At 40.7% G+C, this 19,776-nt stretch overlaps 1 protein-coding gene and 1 non-coding gene across 12 annotated transcripts in view; one reads left to right on the top strand and one right to left on the bottom strand.

The window, feature by feature from the left end:
- The window catches only part of AMBRA1 (autophagy and beclin 1 regulator 1), a 179,874-nt gene that overhangs the window by 126,985 nt on the left and 33,113 nt on the right, over positions 1-19,776 (top strand). For all 11 annotated transcript variants that reach the window (XR_006297466.1, XM_043581124.1, XM_043581122.1 and 8 more), the window contains one exon: positions 10,285-10,395. Coding sequence is in view for 10 of the 11 variants with exons in the window: in XM_043581124.1 (XP_043437059.1) it covers positions 10,285-10,395 (111 nt within the window). In the remaining variant the exon portion in view is untranslated. The remainder of the gene's footprint in view (positions 1-10,284; positions 10,396-19,776) is intronic.
- LOC122484512 lies at positions 1,320-1,423 on the bottom strand. Its single transcript, XR_006297584.1, has one exon. It is a non-coding gene; the product is annotated as a U6 spliceosomal RNA (small nuclear RNA).

Here is a 19,776-nt window from a genome sequence, read left to right as displayed (position 1 = left end):
TTGGTGCTACAACTATACCTCCCTCTCTCCCCTAAACTGCTGGCAATCCCTGATCTTTTTGCTGTGTCCATAGTTTTGGCTTTTCCAGAATAAAACATAGTTAGAATCACAACATATGTAGCTTTTTGCTTCTTTTAATTAAATTTGCTCTATGTCTTTTCATGGATTGATAGTTTATTTCTTTTTAGAGTTGAGTAATATTCCATTGTATGGTTGTACCATAGTTTATTCATTTTCCTGTTAAAGGACATTGTGGTTGCTTCCAAGTTGTGGCAGTTATGAATAAAGCTGCTATAAACATCTGTGTGTAGGTTTTTGTGTGACATTTGCTTTCAACTGATTTGAGTAAATACCAAGGAGCATGATTGCTGGATCATATGGCTAAGAGTATGTTCAGTTTTGCAAAGAAACTGCCAAACTGTCTTCCAAAGTAGCTGTACCATTTTGCATCCCCACCAGCAGGGAATGAGAGTTCCTGTTGTTTTGTAGCCTTTTCACCATTTGGTGTTATCAGTATTTTACATTTTAGCCATTGTGGTAAGTGTGTAGTAGTTTCTCATTGTTATTTTATTTTGCAGTTCCCTAAGGAGAAATAATGTTTGAGCATCTTTTCATACGCTTATTTCTTTGTATCTTCTTTGGTGAGGTGTCTGTTCAGATTTTTTTTGCCAGTTTTCAAATCAGGTTTTGTTGTTGTTGTTGAGTTTTGAAGGATCTTTGTGGGTGCCTAGGTGGCTCAGTCGGTTAAGCATCTGACTCTTGGTTTTGGCTCATCATCTCGCAGTTTGTGGGATAAAGCCCTGAGTTGGGCTGTGTGCTGACAGGGCAGAGCCTGCTTGGGACTCTCTCTTTCTCTCTCTCTCTCTTTCTCTCTCTCCCTAGCTCCCTCTCTCCCTCTCTCCCTCTCTCCCTCTCTCCCTCTCTCCCTCTTTCCCTCTCCCTCTCTCCCTCTCTCTCTCTCTCTCCCTCTCTCCCTCTCTGCCCCTTCCCTGCTCACCCTCCTCCTCTCTTAAAAGAAATAGATAAGCTTTTATTTTTTTTTAAGAATGTGATACTTTTATTTTTTTAATTGTTTTTAAGTTTATTTATTTTGAGAGAGAGCAAGCTAACAAGGGAGAGGCAGAGAGAGAGGATCCCAAGCAGGTTCTTCACTGGGCACACACAGCCCACTGCGGGGCCCGAGCTCAAGAACCATGAGATCATGACCTGAACCGAAATCACTCAACTGAGTGAGCCACCCAGGCGCCCCAATAGATAATCTTTTTTTTTTCTTTTTCTTTCTTTTTCTTTCTTTTTTTTTTTTCTTCCTCCTGGCCTCTCAAAATATGGAACGCTTCACGAATTTGCGTGTCATCCTTGCGCAGGGGCCATGCTAATCTCTGTATCGTTCCAATTTTAGTATATGTGCTGCCGGAGTGAGCACGATAATCTTTTAAAGAAAATATTAAAAAATAAAAGTTCTTTGTAAATTTTGGATACTAGTCCTTTATTGGATAAATGTTTTGCAAAGATTTTCTACTAGTCTGTGGCTTGTCTTTTCATTCTTTCTTAATACTGTCTTTCACAGAGCAGAACTTTTAAATTTTAATGAAGTCAACTTTGTCATTTTTGTTTTTCATGGATTGCACTTTTGGTGGAAAAGTCTTTGCCAAACCCAAGGTCACCTACATTTTCTCTTACATTATCTCCTAGGGATGTTACAGTTTTCTGTTTTACATCTAGGTCTTTGATCCCATTTGAGTTAATTTTTGTGAAAAGTACAAAATTTATACCTAGATTCATATTTTTGCATGTGGATGTCCAGTTATTTCAGCATCATTTATTGAAAAGACTATATTGAATTGCTGTTGTGCTTTTGTCAAAGATCAGTTGACTTAGGGTTTATTTCTGGACTCTTTCTTCTGCTCCATTGATCTATCTGTCTGTTCTTTCACCAGTAGCCACACCATGTTCATCACTGTAGCTTTTTAGTAAGTCTTCAAGTCAGATAGCATCAGTCCTCCAATTTTGTTCTTGGCTATTCTCGATCTTCTGCCATTCCAGATAACCTTTAGAATTTTTCAGTATTCATAAAGGAGTGTTCTGGGATTTTGATTGGGATTGCATTGAATCTATAGATCCATTTGGGAAGAATTGACATCTTAACAGAATTAAGTCTTCCTATCCATGAACACGAAATATCTCTCCAATATTTATTTTAGATCTTTTGTGATTGCTTTCATTGCAGTTTTGTAGTTTTCATCCTATAGATCTTGTACATATTTTGTTAGATTTATATCTAAAATTTTTTTCATCTGATGTAAATGGTATTGTATTTTTTATTTCTTTTTTTTTTCAATATTTTTAATGTTTATTATTTATTTTTGAGAGAGAGAGAGAGACAGACACAGCATGAGCAGGGGAGGGGCAGAGAGAGGGAGACACAAAATCCAAAGCAGGCTCCAGGCTCTGAGCTATCAGCACAGAGCCCAATGCAGGGCTCGAACCCAAGAACTGTGAGATCATGACCTGAGCTGAAGTTGGACGCTTGACCAACTGAGCCACCCAGGCACCCCTGTATTTAATTTGTAATTCCAATTCCAGTTACTCATTTGTTCACTGCTGGTATATAAGAAAGCAATTGACTTTTTTTTTTTTTTTAACATTTATTTATTTTTGAGGGGGGTGCGGGGGAGAGGCAGAGTGTGAGCAGGGAAGGGGCAGAGAGAGAGGAAGACAGAATTTGAAACAGGCTTCAGGCTCTGAGCTATTAGCACAGAGCCTGATGCAGGACTCGAATCCACAGGCTGTGAGATCATGACCTGAGCTCAAGTTGGATGCTTAAGTGATTGAGCTACCCAGGTGCCCCAGCAATTGACTTTTTCTGTATTAACCTTGTATCCTGCAACCTTGATATAATTGTTTAATAGTTCCAGGAGTTACTTTTATTATTCTTTGGCATTTGTAATAGACAATCATGTCATCTGTAAACAAAGACAGTTTTGTTTCTTCCTCTCTGATGGTATATACGTCTTATTTGCTTTCTTATCTTATTGTATTAGCTAGGATTTCTAGTACAGTGATGAAGAGGAGTAGTGAGAGGAGACATCCTTGCTTGTTCCTGATCTTTGGGGGAAATCACATAGTTTCTGATCATTAAGTATGATGTTAGCTATAGGGTTTTTGTAGACATTTTCTATCCAACTGAGATAGTTCTCTCTTCCTAAGTTTCTGATAGTTTTTATTGTAAGTGTTGGGTTTTGTCATAAGGTTTTTCTGTCTGTATGTATTGGTATGATTATTTGATTTTTCTTCTTTGTCCTGCTGATATAACGGATTGTATTTATTGATTTTCAAATGTTGAGCAAGGCTTGCATAGCTGGGATAAATCCCACTTGGTCATAGTATATAATTTTTAAAATATATTATTGGATTTGACTTGCTAATATTTTGTTGAGGATTTTTGCCTCTGAGATACCAGTCTATAGTTTTCCTTTCTTCACTGTCTTTGTCTGGTCTCAGTGCTGAGGGTAATACTGGCCTTATAAAGTAAATTTGGAAGCAGATCCACTTAAGTTTTCTGTAAGAAATTGTAGATTTGATGTAATTTCTTCCTTAAATGTTTGATAGAATTTAGCAAGTGAACCCACTTGGGTCTGGTGCTTTCTGTTTGAGAAGGTTATTAATGATTAATTCAACTTAGTAAGTATATGCCTATTCAGATTATCTATTTCTTCTTGTGTAAATTTTGGTAGACTCTGTTTTTCAGGCAATTAGTCCATTTCTAATAGATTACCAAATTAGTGGGCATTGAGTTGTTCATAGTAGTCTTTTATTATCCTTTTAGTATCCATGCATCAATAGTGATGGCCCCTCTTTTATTTCTGATACTAATAATTTGTGTCTTCTCTCTTCTTTAGTTAGCTTGGCTCAAGGTTTATCAATTATATTGATCCTTCTAAAGAACCAGCTTTTGGTTTTATTTTTTTCTATTGATTTCTTATTTTTAGTTTCATTGATTGCTTCTCTAATTTTTTTTTTCTTACATTGGATTTCATTTGCTCTTCTTTTCTTATTTCCTAAGGTGGAAGCTTAAATTATTGATTTTAGATCTTCTTTTGTCTTCCCAAAGAAGATTCTTTTTTTTTTTTTTTAAATTTTTTTTTCAACATTTTTTATTTATTTTTGGGACAGAGAGAGACAGAGCATGAACGGGCGAGGGGCAGAGAGAGAGGGAGACACAGAATCGGAAACAGGCTCCAGGCTCTGAGCCATCAGCCCAGAGCCTGACGCGGGGCTTGAACTCACGGACCGCGAGATCGTGACCTGGCTGAAGTCGGACGCTTAACCGACTGCGCCACCCAGGCGCCCCAAGAAGATTCTTTTTTAAAAACTATTTATTTATTTTTGAGAGTGAGAGTGCACAAACAGGGGAGAAGGGGAAAGTGCACAGAGGGGGAGAGAGAGAGTGGGGGGCGGGGGGAGAGAGAGAGAGAATGAGAGTGATTCCCAAGCAGGCTCTGTGCCATCAGCGCAGAACCCAACATGGGCTCAAACCCACTAACCACAAGATCATGAGCTGAGCTGAAACCAAGAGTTGGACACTCAACCAACTGAGCCACCCAGGTGCCCCTTTTTTCTTCTCTTTTAATGTATACATTTCAGTGCAGTACATTTCCCTCTAAGCACTGCTTTTGTTGCATCTAACAAATTTTAATAAGTTGTATTTTCATCTTCATTTAGTTCAAAATATTTTAAAATTTCTCTTGAGATGTCTTCTTTGAGCCATGTGTTATTTAAAGTGTGTTGCTTAATCTCCAAATATTTGGGGATTTTCCAGTTATCTTTTTGCTACTAATTTCTAGTTTAATTCCCTGTGGTCTGACAGCATACTTTGTATGATTTCTGTTCTTTTAAATGTGTTACAGTGGGTTTTGTGGCCCAGAATGTGACTGTCTTGGCCTAGGCTGTTTTTCAAGGAGAAAGTTACTACAGAGTCTAGGGGCTTGGCATTTGACCTTAATTCTAAAGTTAAATGCTTCTGTCTCTTGGCCCTGGCACATAGTTTGGACTAGTCTCTTACAAAAGGACCTGTATCTTTGACTTGTTGATTATAGAGCTATACCTGTAGAGAAAAAGCATATAGAGAGTGGAATAAATGTTTAAAATTATTTTATTTTATTTTTTTAATTTTTTAAAAAAATGTTTATTTATTTTTGAGAGAGAGACAGAGCATGAGCAGGGCAGGGGCAGAGAGGGAAGGAGACACAGAAGCTGAAGCAGGCTCTGTGCTCTGAGCTGTCAGCACAGAGCCCGATACGGGGCTCAAACTCACTAACCACGAGATCATGATCTGAGCTGAAGTCAGGCGCTTAACCGACTGAGCCACCCAGGCGCCCCTAAAATAATTTTAATGGTAGCCATTTGTTAGACACTTACTACTTGCCATTGCTTTACATTTACTGGTTCAGTAAGTTCTCTCAATGACCCTATAAATTGTCAGCATTATCATTATACCTGTTTTACAGGTAAGACAACTGAGGTTCAGAGAGACACATAGTCATACTGCAGTAGATGCTAGCAGGCAGTATCAAAATCCGGTCCATCTGATTCTGAAACCTGTATTCTCGGACGCCATACAAAAAACAAACAAACTACAAGCCATAATATCCCAGTTCAAGCTAGTCTTTCATCCATGACAGAAGTGGGAAACTAAGTTTGCTAAGGGAATATGTGTATAATGCTATGCCTTTGATTAGTTTCTTTCCAAAATCAGTATCACTAACAGTTCTGGTGACTTTAGCAGTGGACATTCTAATAGTGGTGCTTCCTGAGAGCACCTATTTTGGAGTTAAAAATGTAGGCTATATTTATTTAGCTTGGCAGTTTCTGACCAGGGATGATTTTGGTCCCAGGGAACATTTGGCAATGTCTGGAGACAATTTTGGCTCTCACAACTGGGTGAGGGGGTAGTGGGCAGAAGCCAGCAATAGTGCCAAACACCTTACAAAGCCCAAGACCCACCACACCCCCTAAACAAAGAATTATCTGGCCCAAAATATCAGTAGTGGAGGCTGAGAAACCCTCAGTCTAGCTTGTCTATCCTGTTATTACTGAGAAAACCTCGAGGCCTCAGAAATCTCTCCGCAGTCTCTCAGGATTTAGCTTCTGAGGCTAAGTGCCTCCTATGTAAATACTTCGGAGCTCAGCCCATTAACTCATTCTGGCACATTTCCTATACCTTAAGCTTAGTGGCCAGAGGCCTACTAAATGGTTGGGGCTTTTTAATAGGGTGATACTTTTTCTTCCTGATGTTTCCGAGAGACAGGCTCAGCTGGCTTGCAGCTCTTGCAAAAGAGAACCTGGTGACAATACGCTAATCTGTTGCTGGCATCTTTTCCTCCTAATCTATGTTTACATGGCACTGAAAATCGACTCCCTGGTGCCAGGCTCCATTTCTCCTAAGCGCTCTGGCACCATTGGCTGAGAACACCTCCCCAGTCTCTTCCACACAGTGCTACCATACATGTTTATTATATTGCACAGCTGTTCTCCAGAAGACATTTCTGGAGGCGTCGACTGTACAGTAGCTTCTGGAGCCAGGGGTTGGAGTCTTAATCATTATGTTCCCAGTTGCAGATCCACAGCACTCTTAAAGCCTCTGGTTTTTCCTTCCTTCCTCCCTCCCTCCCTCCTTCTCTCCCTCCCTCCCTCCTTCTCTCCCTCCCTCCCTCCCTCCCTCCCTTCCTTCCTTTCACGTTTATTTATTTTTTTTAATGCTTTTTTTAAAATTTTTTTTAACGTTTATTTATTTTTGAGACAGAGACAGAGCATGAACGGGGAGGGTCAGAGAGAGAGGGAGACACAGAATCTGAAACAGGCTCCAGGCTCTGAGCCGTCAGCACAGAGCCCGACGCGGGGCTCAAACTCAACGGACCGCGAGATCATGACCTGAGCCGAAGTCGACGCCCAACCTACTGAGCCACCCAGGCGCCCCCTTTAATGCTTTTTTAAATGTTTATGTATTTTTGAGAGAGAGAGAGTGTGTGTGTGTGTGTGTGCACAAGTGGGGGAGGGGCAGAGAAGAGAGGGAGACACAGAATCTGAAGCAGGCTCCAGGCTCTGAGCCGTCAGCATAGAGGCCGACGTGGGGCTTGAACTCACAAACCACGAGATCATGACCTGAGCTGAAGTCAGACATTTAACCAACTGAGCCACCCAGACTCCCTGCATCTGATATTTTCCTTAACTGTTTTCCTAATTGTAGCTCCCATCCTCTCCCCCAGATTTTAAGCTCCTAGAATACAGAGTCTGTTTCTTTTTTTTTTAAAAAAAAATTTTTTTTTTCAACGTTTATTTATTTTTGGGACAGAGAGAGACAGAGCACGAATGGGGGAGGGGCAGAGAGAGAGGGAGACACAGAATCAGAAACAGGCTCCAGGCTCTGAGCCATCAGCCCAGAGCCTGACGCGGGGCTCGAACTCACGGACCGCGAGATCGTGACCTGGCTGAAGTCGGCCGCTTAACCGACTGCGCCACCCAGGTGCCCCACGGAGTCTGTTTCTTCAGTTTATTTTCTATCCTTCAGTTTATTTTCTACTCTCTTGCTATTAGCAACTAACATTCCATTCACCATCTATTGAGAAATCAATTTACCTTCTATTATTTTGTGTTTTATGCTTTTGTATTAAAAGTTGGAGGACAGAGGCCCCTGGGTAGCTCAGTAGGTTGAGCGTCTGACTCTTGATTTCGCCTCAGGCCATGATACAGTTGTGAGATCAAGCCCCAGTCAGGTTCTGCACTGGCAGCACAGAGCCTGCTTGGGATTCTCTGTCTTCCCCGATGCTCCTCTCCCTGCTCTCTCTCACTTTCTCACACACACAAAACAAATAATCATTAAAAAAAAAAAATAGAGAGAGAAAGACTCTCTTAGCTAGGCTTGCTTGCTCCATTAAAAAAAAATTTGGAGGACATGATAACTACAATGGTGTGAGAGAGACTAGTGGTTGGAGGGCAATGTCAGCCATCTAGATAAGCAAACCAGGGAACAATTCATAAGCTTAGTGATGTTGAGCCTGGATTAGAGTGAAACTGAGTAATTCTTTCCAGGGAAGTGGTAGACCTTAGAACTTAAAAGTTATTTTCATTATCAAGGGGGCCTAGCAAAATCAAGAAAGTTCCTATTAAGAAAATCCAGTAGGGGCACCTGAGTGGCTTAATTGGTTAAGTGTCCGAATTTAGCCCAGGTTATGATCTCACAGTTCATGAGTTTGAGCCTCCCATTGGGTTCTCTGCTGTCATTGCAGAGCCTGCTTTGGATCCTCTGTCCCCCATCTCTCTCTGCCCCTCTCCCCTGCTTGCATGCACTTTCTCTCTCAAAAAAAAAAAAATATATATATATATATATATATATATATATTTTTTTTTTTTTTTAAAGTCCAATACGTAGATCACCCCCTTCAAAACCCAGAGAAGTTCAGCAAAGTTCCTGAGTCAGGTGTAATTATTATAGGATATTCTATAAAGGTTAAAATTATGAGGAACATAGATTTACCTTATTTGAGTGATATGCCACAGGGCCCTCAGTAGGGGTTTGAGGTCAGTAAGCTCACTGTCAGCACTGCCAATGCTATCTTTCTCAGGCCTTCCGGGAGATCATGACCATTTGGATCTATGTCTTTGTAAGATTTTAGAGAATTTTGTTGTGGGGGTATTGGTTTATCTAGAACAGTATTTCGGAGCCCTTGCAGACATTTTTTTCCAATCATCCCCCCTCCCGTGAAATTTTAATATTACAGATATGCTGTATATCTGTCACGCACTGCAGTATTTTGGAGGCAAGCTAGTGATTGCACTAAGATTTCCCCATGAACCAATTTTCACCCCCACGGGGGCAATATTGCCCATGTTGCGAATACATAATCTAGCAATATTATCATCTTGGAAATGAACTGTTATTTTTACCTTTCTTTACAAATTGAAACTGGGACAAGGACACTATCAGTAAACTAGTGTTGAAAAGAGTCTTCTTATGTAGTGGCTTGCTGCAACTGGAGAAGAGTGAGAACGGTACTTTTCTGGCTTGTATGGAGGACATTTTCTCTGAACAGCCTCTTGACCATTTGGGGAAAGACGGGAAAAGACCAGGAACGGCAGACAGACCAATCAATGCAGCTCACCAAAAGGAAGACAAAAGTACAGGTGACAAAACCGTTTTGCCAGGGATATGCTGAGGAGGAAGGTGGTGAAACTGAAGAATCTAGGTATAAAATAGTCTGTTGTTCCAAGGCTAGTAAGCTCTAACCAGTTCATTTTCTTAAAGTAGGAGGTGATTTGCAGCAGAGAATACCATTTAGGTTGTCTAGCATGCAACAGTGTTCTATTCTCCCAAGAGGGTTTGGCTTGTCTGATCAAAAGGGTGGTTGTGTATGAAATGCACCTCAGAAGGAGGAGGAGGAAATGACATGTTCATGTAAATGAAATACAACTGCAAATTAAAGTGTCACCCTGTTAAAAAAAAATCCATTTTTCATTTAATTGGTTTCCAAAGGAAAAAAAATGTCATACAGAAGTGTATATCTCAGGGAAAGTTAAACCGTGAGATGTTTCAAGTGAATTCGGATTCAAGGAAGTTCTCATGGGGTGGGGAGAGGAGGGGTTTATAAAATATTGCCCTAATAAAAATATTCTGATACTGAAAAGCTAGGCTTATAAATTTCTGCTGTCGTTACATGCCAGGGGTCCAGAAGAAATTAGCAAATATGACCTCATTTGTTCTTTACCGTCTCTATGTATCTAATCAGCTGTATACTGGCTGCCTCTTCCCTGGAGGAAGCTTCCTTTTGTGATGTTTTGTTAGGGAAAAGGTCATGTGCAAAGGAGGAGACACTTTTCCCAAATAGCTCTGCTTACTACAAAGACATCCAGGAATGAAATGCTTTTCTGTAGGTCCTTTCTGTGTTAATGTTGTCCTCCTGTTTTTCACTGCCCCCGCCCCTCAATTTTATGAAAATTTATCTTTCTCTTTACACTGAGAGCCTACCAGACAGGACATATATGTTACCTGCCACATTGTTGGCACCAAGGAAATGTTAAATAATCATGGGAGGAGCTGATTAATGGGATTATGTTTCCAGTAGAATTGTTCCTGAGAGGCATGTCTGGTTTCTCTTTGAGATGTGGATTTAGCAGATGGTTCTTCCTCTTCCCCCTCTCCTGCTAATCGCAGTACATGTTGTTTTATGTTTACAGAGGAAACGTGGATAAAGACTATAATGTGCTTTCTTTGTCTTCTCCCCCAACCAGGGGCAGTGATTGGTGATGGACAGTCTGCTGTGGCCAGTAACATTGCCAACACCACCTACCGGCTCCAGTGGTGGGACTTCACTAAGTTTGACCTCCCCGAAATCAGTAATGGTAAGCCAGAGTAGAGCTGGTAGTGGTGGAAGGGGTGTCTCTTATTGGTGGGTCAGAACTCAGAAGCCGATGGAGCACTGGAGTTCTCATGATATTGTTGAGCAGCTGATTGCCAGTTTCTACAGTTTCTCAGTTTCTACAGTTCTCAGTCGGTAGTCAGCAGACATGTTTTGAGCGCCCACCCTAAGCAGCGAACCATGGTGGCTGTGGTGCCAGGGGCAGTGCCAAGATGGACACAGAGATGAAGGGGTCTCTACTCTGGGGAGTTCACCAACTAGTAGCTCATTGTCCTAATAAGCCTCAATGTTTAGGTGGAACTGAGAAGAAAAGAAAGAGCAAGGAGTTTAGGAACTGAGAGCTAGCCCTTGTGACCCTTGAGGAGAGACTGTGGTGACGTTAAACTCATTTGCTAACCCAGAACTGGATGGAACACAGTGAATGGATGGAACTGGATGGAACACAGTTGGTCTGTGACTTACAAACACATCTGTCTGATAGTCCATTTTCCCAGCTTCCTGGGAAGTCCGCAATCCCATGTCTCAGTGGTTTATCACAGCATTTTAAAGAACTTCACTTTTTATCGAATGAAGGACTTCTGAGAAGTAGCAGTTCGGCCTCTGCTTGAATACTGCAGATGACAGGTCACACTGTCTGACAAGATGGCCTAATCCATCACTGATAAGTTCCTGTTATTGTTCCCTTCCTGTTATTTCCTCCCATTGGTCCTGGTTCTACCTCTGAATCTCCATGGAATAAGTCTAACGTACCTCTTGTGATGGTCCTCCAACTATTTGAAGATAAATTGCCATTTTCCTTTCCTAAATCTTTCTTCTCAGGCCAGATTTCCTTCCTTGAGATTCCTTTTACTGATCCTGGTTTCCAAATCCTTGACAATTTTTCTCATCTTCCCTTTTGATTTTGGGGGGCCAGAACACAGTTAAAAACTCCAGATGGGAGCTGTCCAGTATGTAGCACAATGGTGGTTTGGATAGTGTTGATTCAGCATGAGATTTCAGCAGCTTTTTCTGAAGCCACTCTTCAGTTTGCAGTCACTTCAAATTCCTGGATAGTTAATTAAGAAACCAAGACTACTGTTCTATACTTACTTGTACACTTGAATCTTTAAAAACCAAAACAGGTCTGGGGCACCCGGGTGGCTCAGTCGGTTGAGCGTCCGACTTCAGCTCAGGTCACGATCTCACAGTTCATGGGTTCGAGCCCCGTGTCGGGCTCCGTGCTGACAGCTCAGAGCCTGGAGCCTGTTTCAGATTCTGTGTCTCCCTCTCTCTCTGCCCCTCCCCCGTTCACACTCTGTCTCTGTCTTAAGAATAAATAAACATTAAAAAAAATTTTTAAAAAAAAACAGGTTTGTATTTGTTTCTATTAAATGTGATCTTAACAGTGTCAGTTGCAGTTCCTGGCTCCTCCCTCTCGGTGCCTTTTTGAACTTTGATTCAGTACTTTTCTCTCAGTCTTACATCATCTACTAATTTGATAAATATGCTTTCTCTGTCTTCCTTTGGATTACTAGCAAAAATGGTGAATCAGTCAGGACTTTATACCAGTCCTTGTGTTATGTTGCTGTGGACTTTCTCTTGCTGTGTCAGTTTTGGTTCATGAATTAGCACCCAGGCATGATGATCCCAACTGAAGCCCACATTTAAAAAAAGATCTTGTCTACAAGGTATTGTAAGAGGTTGTCAGATGCTTAAAATAATCAAGATGTTCTCTGTGGCATTTCCCAATCTGCCAGTCTTGGTATCCTTGTCAGACCATGAAAATAAGGTTAGTTTTTCATGTCCTAATCTTAGTGAAACCACAGTAGCAATCATTTATTTCTAAGTACTTATAAGCCACATGTTCAATAATCTTTTTGTTTAAGTCTGCTGGGAATCAGCTGCAATCTACTCTTTCCTTTATTGAATACCGGGTTTGCTTGTTCAGCTCCAGATTTCTGACCCAGATCTTATTTGCCATAATTTATTTCAAGTTATTTTGTTTATATTGTTTACTTTGTGGAAATGTATTCAACGTTCAAAATTTTTTAAACTATAAAATAATATTACAGGGGCGCCTGGGTGGCGCAGTCGGTTAAGCGTCCGACATCAGCCAGGTCACGATCTCACGGTCCGTGAGTTCGAGCCCCGCGTCAGGCTCTGGGCTGATGGCTCGGAGCCTGGAGCCTGTTTCCGATTCTGTGTCTCCCTCTCTCTCTGCCCCTCTCCCGTTCATGCTCTGTCTCTCTCTGTCCCAAAAATAAATAAAAAATGTTAATAAAAAAAAAATTTTTAAATAATATTACAGTGGAAAGTTTACCGGCCCTGCTCCCAGGTACCCACCACTCCTCCCCATAGGCAGCCACAATTAGCAGTTCCTTGTATATCTTTTCAAGGATACCTTATGTGTGTATAAACAGGCAAATGCAAATGTATGTTTTCTCACCTTCTGTTTGACCCAAATGGTAACATGTTATACATACTCTTCTTTCTGCACTTTGCTTTCTGTACTTTATAATGTATGTTGGTCATCTTACATATCAGTATATGAAGAGTTAACTCTTTCTTTTTTAATAAGTGCCAGTATTCCATTGTCCAAATGGAGTCTCTTGGTTCCATTTTTTAACCATTTTTCAAACAGTCTTCCTCTGAGGAACTTTTAAATTGTTTTCAGTCTTTCACCATACAAACCGTGCTGTAGTTTGTTGTTTTGCATACATGCAAGAATATCCATAGGATAAATTCCTAGGAATAGAATTGTAGTTAGGAAGAGTACATACATCTGTGATTTGGGTAGATGTTGCTAAGTCACCCTCTGTAGGGTTATGCCGATTTCTACTCTCCCCTGCAGCCTATGTGAATGCCTGTTCCCTAAACTCTTGCTGGCAGAATGTGTTAACCGTATTTTTGGATATTTGCATTTCCGATAGGTAAAAAATAGTATGTAGGTATTTTAAGTTTGTATTTCTTATATTACACCAGGTTGTGCGCCTCTTTATACACTTAGCTATGTGTATTGCCTTTTCTTGACCTGTCCATGTGCTTTACCTGTTTTTCTATTGTGTTGCTGATCTTTTCCTTATCGGGTCTACAGGAGCTCTTTCTAAATCAGAAAATTAACTTCTAATAGGAGCTCCCTGGTTGTCATTTGTCTTTTGACTTTGCTGAAGGTTATTTTTGTCATAGAACTTATTTTAAGTCGTCAAAATTATCCAACTTTCCATTTATGGTTCCCAGATTTTGTGTCATCATTAGGAAGATCAGTTAGTACTTTTGTATTTTAGTTCCTTTACCTTCAAGTCTTTGATTCACTAGAAGTTTAACCTAGTTCCAAATAAGCAGAATATGATCCAGCTTTTACTCCATATGGGTACTCATTTGTCCTGAGTTTATAGACTAATGCATTTGTCCCCATTGATTTGGAATGTCACTTTCATCCTATTTTTACTTTCCTGTGTTTATTTAGATGTATTTCTAGACTATCCATTCTATCCTAGTGATCTGTGTGATTATTCATGTGAGAGTACCACATGGGTTTGTTTTGAGGCTTTGTGTTTTAGAATCTAGACCCATCCCCTCTTGTTGTTGTTGTGGTTGTTGTTACTTACGTAGGCTTTATGCCCAGTGCAGAGCCAGACACAAGGCTTAAATTCACAACCCTGAGATCAAGACCTGACCTGAGATCAAGAGTTGGATGCTTAACCACCTGAGCCACCCAGGCGCCCCTCTTATTTCTTTAATCCAAATTATCCTGTCTGCTCAAGCAGTTTTGTTTTCCTGTTTGGACTTTAAAACTGTTTTACTCCTTCCCTTCACACCCCCTCCGCCCTGAAAAAAAACCCTGTAGTATAATTATTGCAATCACATTAAACTTATAAATTAACTTAAGGAGATTCAACATCTTTATGGTATCTTTTTAGTAAGAATGTGGTATGATTTTCCATTTCTCCAAGTTTCTCTTGTGTTGTTAGGAATGTTTCCTTCATATAGATCCTACAGAATTCTTAAGTTTACTATTATAAGCTTATTTTTTAAATCCTACTGTCTTACTGAATTGTTTACTAATTATAGTTGTTACTCAGGTAAATCTCATGGATTTTCTAGGTGTGTTATCTGTAAGAAGTGATAATTTTACCTTCTCCATTCCAAGTTTTACATTCGTGATTTCTTTCTCTTGTCTATTTGCATTGGCTCCTATCAGTACAGTGTTAAATAATAGGCAGCTTCATATTGTTCCTGATTTTATTAGGAAAACTTCTAGCTTTTTCCCTATAAACATATTGCTGGCTTTTAGGTTGAACCAGAACTAGTTTACCATTTTAAGGAAGTCATCTATTCCTATTTTATTGAAAGTTTTTATCGAGAATGGATTTTGAATTTAGTCATGACCTTTCAGCATCTATGAAGATGATCATATGTTTTTTTTCCTCTCCTTTGATCTAATAATAAAATCTTCATATTAATGGATTCTGTAATATTGAACCTGTCTTTACATTTCTTGGAAAAAAAAAAAAAAACACCTGGTTGGTGGAGTATTCTTTAATGTAAAATTCTTTCCATGTAGCTTACTAATAGACTTTTTTCATTGATTTTTGCAAGTGGGATGGCCCTGTCCTTTTTTATAATATCTATGGATTTGGTGTCAGTATCATGCTTGTATTATAAATATAATTTGGTAGGTTTTCTTTGGAGCAGTTTAAATACTATTTGAATTGCTTATGCTTTTGTATTTTAAAGGTCTGGGCCTAATGTCTGTCTGTCTTTCTTTTCTTTCTTTCTTTCTTTCTTTCTTTCTTTCTTTCTTTCTTTCTTTCTTTTCTTTCTTTCTTTCTTTCTTTCTTTCTTTCTTTCTTTCTTTTCTTTCTTTCTTTCTTTCTCCCTCCTTCCCTCCCTCCCTCCTTTCCTTTCCTTTCCTTCTTTCCTTCCTTCCTTCCTTCCTTCCTTCCTTCCTTCCTTCCTTCCTTGCATAGAGGGAGGTAGTTCTTTGATAACTTTCTCTGTCAACTGTCCTATAAGGGGGTAAGCACATGAACTCTTATGACACGCTGTCCAGGTTCAAATCCCTGGTCAAGCCACCTTTTAGCAGTATGACCTTGGTTATTTAATCTCTCTCCACCTTCATTTCCTTGTCTATAAAGTGAGAATTATAATAGTGCAAACCTCATAGGGTTGTTCTGAGAATTATATTAGTTAGTAATGTCAGGCACTCTGAACATTACCTGACATATAATAAATGGTCAGAAAGTGCTAGCTATTTTTATCATGTCTTTTTCTAGGAAATTGCACCATGATTCTTTGAGAGTATGGCCATAATTCTATAAAGTCCCACCTGCCCCCATCTTTAGTACACTGGGATATGTATTCTCCATCTATGGAGAGTAATGTTCATGTAAGTAAGATATTGCTCTCACCCCATTGCCTTATCTGTAATGGGCTTCCCATCCTTCTCAAGCATGTTGTTTCTACCCAGTTGCAGGTCATTTGCCTTGATAGGAAAACAAAACCTTCAGAAAACGGGCATAGGATATGTTGCTGTCGTAGCTTTGATGGCCTTTTTGGTTGTCCCAATGTGTTTTGTATAAGCCTTAACTTGTTCCAACTACAACTTCCTATAATTCTCCTTCTGTGTTTCTTCTTGCATCTTTTGATTACAACTCTTGTAAAACCTGAGTTGATCAGAGAGTTTCATGTGGAACTGGATTGGCTCATTTAGTTTGGCTCATGCATGGGGTTAGAATTCTGCTTTTTAAGAGTGTCCTATTTTTGTCAGAGTTCTGACCTTGGAAAACAACTGCGTTCTGGTTGCTTAGGGCGTATATGTCTAATTATAGTCAGTGTTCCTTCCCATGGTATTACCCTCTAGAATGATAGTCACTTTTACCTGAGTTGCCTGTGGTTTGCTGGTTGGTCTGAATGAACTCTAGTTACAGTTTGCATCTTCACTCTTGATAGATTCAGCTGTGAGAAGAGTAAGTAGGGAATTTCTTTTGCTGTAGGATTCATTTCTGAACACCACGTACCTCTCTGTCGAGGGTAGCCTTTGGCTGTGGCACAGCCTGTGCCTGCCAGCCACTGGGCTTGAGTTTTACTCATGTGTTCAGTAGCCACTATATTGCTGGTCATCTGACTTACCCGAATTGCATTTCACTTTTTTCTGGAGTTAAAGATTCTTGCCACATGTTTCTCTCAGTTGGGATGCAAGATTAATGAATTCCTCTTTGTAAAGTTTAGAAGCCGGTGAAAAGGCCTCAGACGTGTAGATAATTTTGAAAACACTTTCATGAAAAAGTAGCTCATTAGATTCACTCTTTTCTTATTTGTTTTTAAAATTTATTCATTATTGAGAGATGGAGACACAGAGCGTGAGCAGGGGAGGGGTAGAGAGAGGGGGAGAGACAGAATCTGAAGCAGGCTCCAGGCTCTGATCTGTCAGCACAGAGCCCGATGCGGGGCTCGAACTCACAAACTGTGAGATCATGACCTGAGCCGAAGTCGGTTGGTCAACCAACTGAGCCACCCGGGCGCCGCTCACTCTTGTGTTTTAAGAGTGAGCTCTTATTGGGTAAAGAGCGTTGGTCACTAGGTTTTCCTGCCAGAACTGGCCTTCAGAAATCCAGTGGGTGAGTGGTGTAAGGCAGACCATACCACAGGAGATGTAGCGATCGGTGCCTTCAGGGAGGGCTTGCAGTGTCATACGTAGTTCTGTGAGGAGGTCTTATTCTGCAACCAGATGGGCTCAGAGCCAAAAGGAAATTTCCCTGCTGATTTAAACCCCTTTGAGTTTTCCAAATCAGTATCTAATGCATTTGCAAAAGCACTGCAACTGCTAATCGCTCCCATGGCCTCATCTGGCCAGCCAGCAACAGGCTACAAATCGATCTTTGTACAAGGTGTTTGTTTATAATTTATGGAGCTGATAGGAAGGCAGAGCCATCTGCTCCTCCAGGCATCAGTATTTCTAACCCCTCCCATTCCCTGCTAGGGCATTTTCACTTGGAAATCATTTATAATTAGGAGGAGATTACATTGCGGAGTCTGGAACATGGCTTCCTGCTGTCTTCTGCATCATTTTTTCTCCCCCTGGAGCTGCCCCCTGAAGCTCTTAAGCAGCTTTGATTTGAAAAATCCTTTCTTTCCTAACCTTTATTTCCATTCTGAGCTGCCCCATCACCCTTCCCCACGTGTGTTTTTGCCTTTAAGTGCAGGGCAGGTTGCTGGAGCTACAGCCCAGGGATCAAGGACTGTTTGGTAAGGCAGCAGTTTTCAAGTGTGGTCCCAGACCAGCAGCATCAGAGGCATCTGGGAACTTGTTAGAAATGCAAATTCTCAGGCCTCACCCGAACATTCTGTGTTTTAATAAGCCCTCCAGGTGATTCTGATGCATGCTAATACTGGAGAAGCACTGTGATAAGGCGAGGCAGAGAGCAGAACAAAGATTTCTACTGGTGTGTGGGTTGCCAGTGCCTTAGGCTTTATTTCACTTCACCTTTTTCTCTACCTGCTTACATTATTGTTCAGTCCAGAAAGGGTGAGTTGTCCTTGTCATGAGTGCATTACTTTCCTATGGCCCCAGAAAACAAGAAACCTCTCCCTGTGTAAATTAACTCATCAAAATTTCAGCCTCATGAGGAGAAGCTACACAAGTGAATTGAAGCAGTGACCGCTCACCATTGTAACTGAACATTTCCATTTCCATGTGGGAAATTAATAGACAACGGGCAGCAAATGTAAGCCACTAATTGGAACTTTGAAATAAAAATGAAATTGTAAACACACCACCCAGTGCTCGCAGAAGTGAAGCTACCAAATCACTGTGTGCCTGCCACATCCCCTTCATTAGGACAGGAGTGAAGCCCCGGGTCACTAGCTGCACAGTTGCTGCGATTAAACATACGCCTGGAGAAGCTCTGCCTGAGTTTTCGGCATTCTCTTTTCATTTGTCATTTGCATGTCTGTCTGTGAGCTCCCTGCAGTGACTGGGAGCACTTGTGAAACTGGGTGGAGTTGGTGGGGAAGGAACAAAATTTGGGAGGTGGCCATTGATTTGGATTCATCATAATGTAGTAAACACAAACACAGTGGCTTGGACTGGAGGCTGACAAAATGCTTTTCTGTCTATACGCCCAGTTTTTCAGCGTTTTAGAGCCAGGCTTTCCAGAAGAAGGAAAACCTTACTTGTACTCTCCTTGCCACCCTGGCTCCCCTTAGGAATTAATCTGACAGTAAGCAGTTAAGTGCTTTTTATTTTACGTTGGTGGTGAGTTCTGAGGGTCACTGTAGATTTCTATATGTTCAACTGAGTTGTATGTGAGCACACGTGAGTGAGATCTATGTATCAGGGAGATAAGAAAGCCTACTTTCATAAAATAGCCATCATGTGTTTTTAAGATATTAAATGTGGATAAAATGGTAATTGTGCAAAACTGTTTTAAAGTTTGTTATAGTCTCAATTGTCAGTTTCTTTTTATCTTTCTGAGGGTTGTGCCAGCCTCAAGTTTAGAAGATCAAGATGGACTCACTCCCAAAGCTTCCCCCATTCCTTTGTTTTTTTCTCTTTTTTATATATCGCCAATTGGAATCATGTGTCAGCCTAGGGAAGGAGGAAAAGATCGTCATTTTTTGGCACCAGGCTGGGGACCCTGAGTAAGGAGCAGACGGTCTCAGTGCTAACTAGATAAATCTAGCCACACAGGCTAGAGCAGATGGTGGGTTGGAAGTTGAGCAGTACAGAGCCCTAATGGTGATAGCAGTGAATATTTGGATGTCATTATTTTATTAGTTAGCAAACAGAACCATCCTTGTGGTCCCTCCTCGGTTTTATGTGTAATGGTGCTGTAGGTGTCAGCCCCCAAGAGTTGGCACAATAGCCTAATCAATGTGTTCTGATGTCTTTTTGGATCTACTTTGTCGTCTCTGTAACTTCATTAACAACACACAGGGAAAGGAGGATGAATATAGAGTATTAGAAATTACTGTGGGTCCCTGAGCCCCTAAACCTTAGGCCCCTGAAAAGCAATTCTTTGTTTTGTTTTCCTTAATTTCATGGGGGAACTTGCCCTTGACCTTCCTTCCAGGGCAGGCCTTTTGACTTCCTAGAATAGATCACCTGGAATCTGGTGAGTGCAGCTGAGCTTGATTTTTTTTTTTTTTTTTTTTTTAACCATAATGCTTTTGACAGTGGACATTCAAGTAGTGTCCTTCAAATAAGAGAAGGACTGAAAAGTTTGTTTTCATGTGCACTTGAAGTAGATCTAAGTGAGACAAAGCCCAGAGGAACTTGGTCCCTTTGGATGTGTTGTGCCGTTCTGCTTGTGCCCTTGGTGTGGGCATTCTGCTCCCAAGCTCACATCAAGGGTAAGCTGCTTCCTCTTGGCAGGGAATTACA

This window comes from Prionailurus bengalensis, chromosome D1 (genome assembly GCF_016509475.1).
Source record: "Prionailurus bengalensis isolate Pbe53 chromosome D1, Fcat_Pben_1.1_paternal_pri, whole genome shotgun sequence".
Classification (NCBI taxonomy): Eukaryota; Metazoa; Chordata; class Mammalia; order Carnivora; family Felidae; genus Prionailurus; species Prionailurus bengalensis.
Note: the sequence above shows the minus strand (reverse complement) of the source record. Positions and strands in the feature narration are given on the sequence as shown.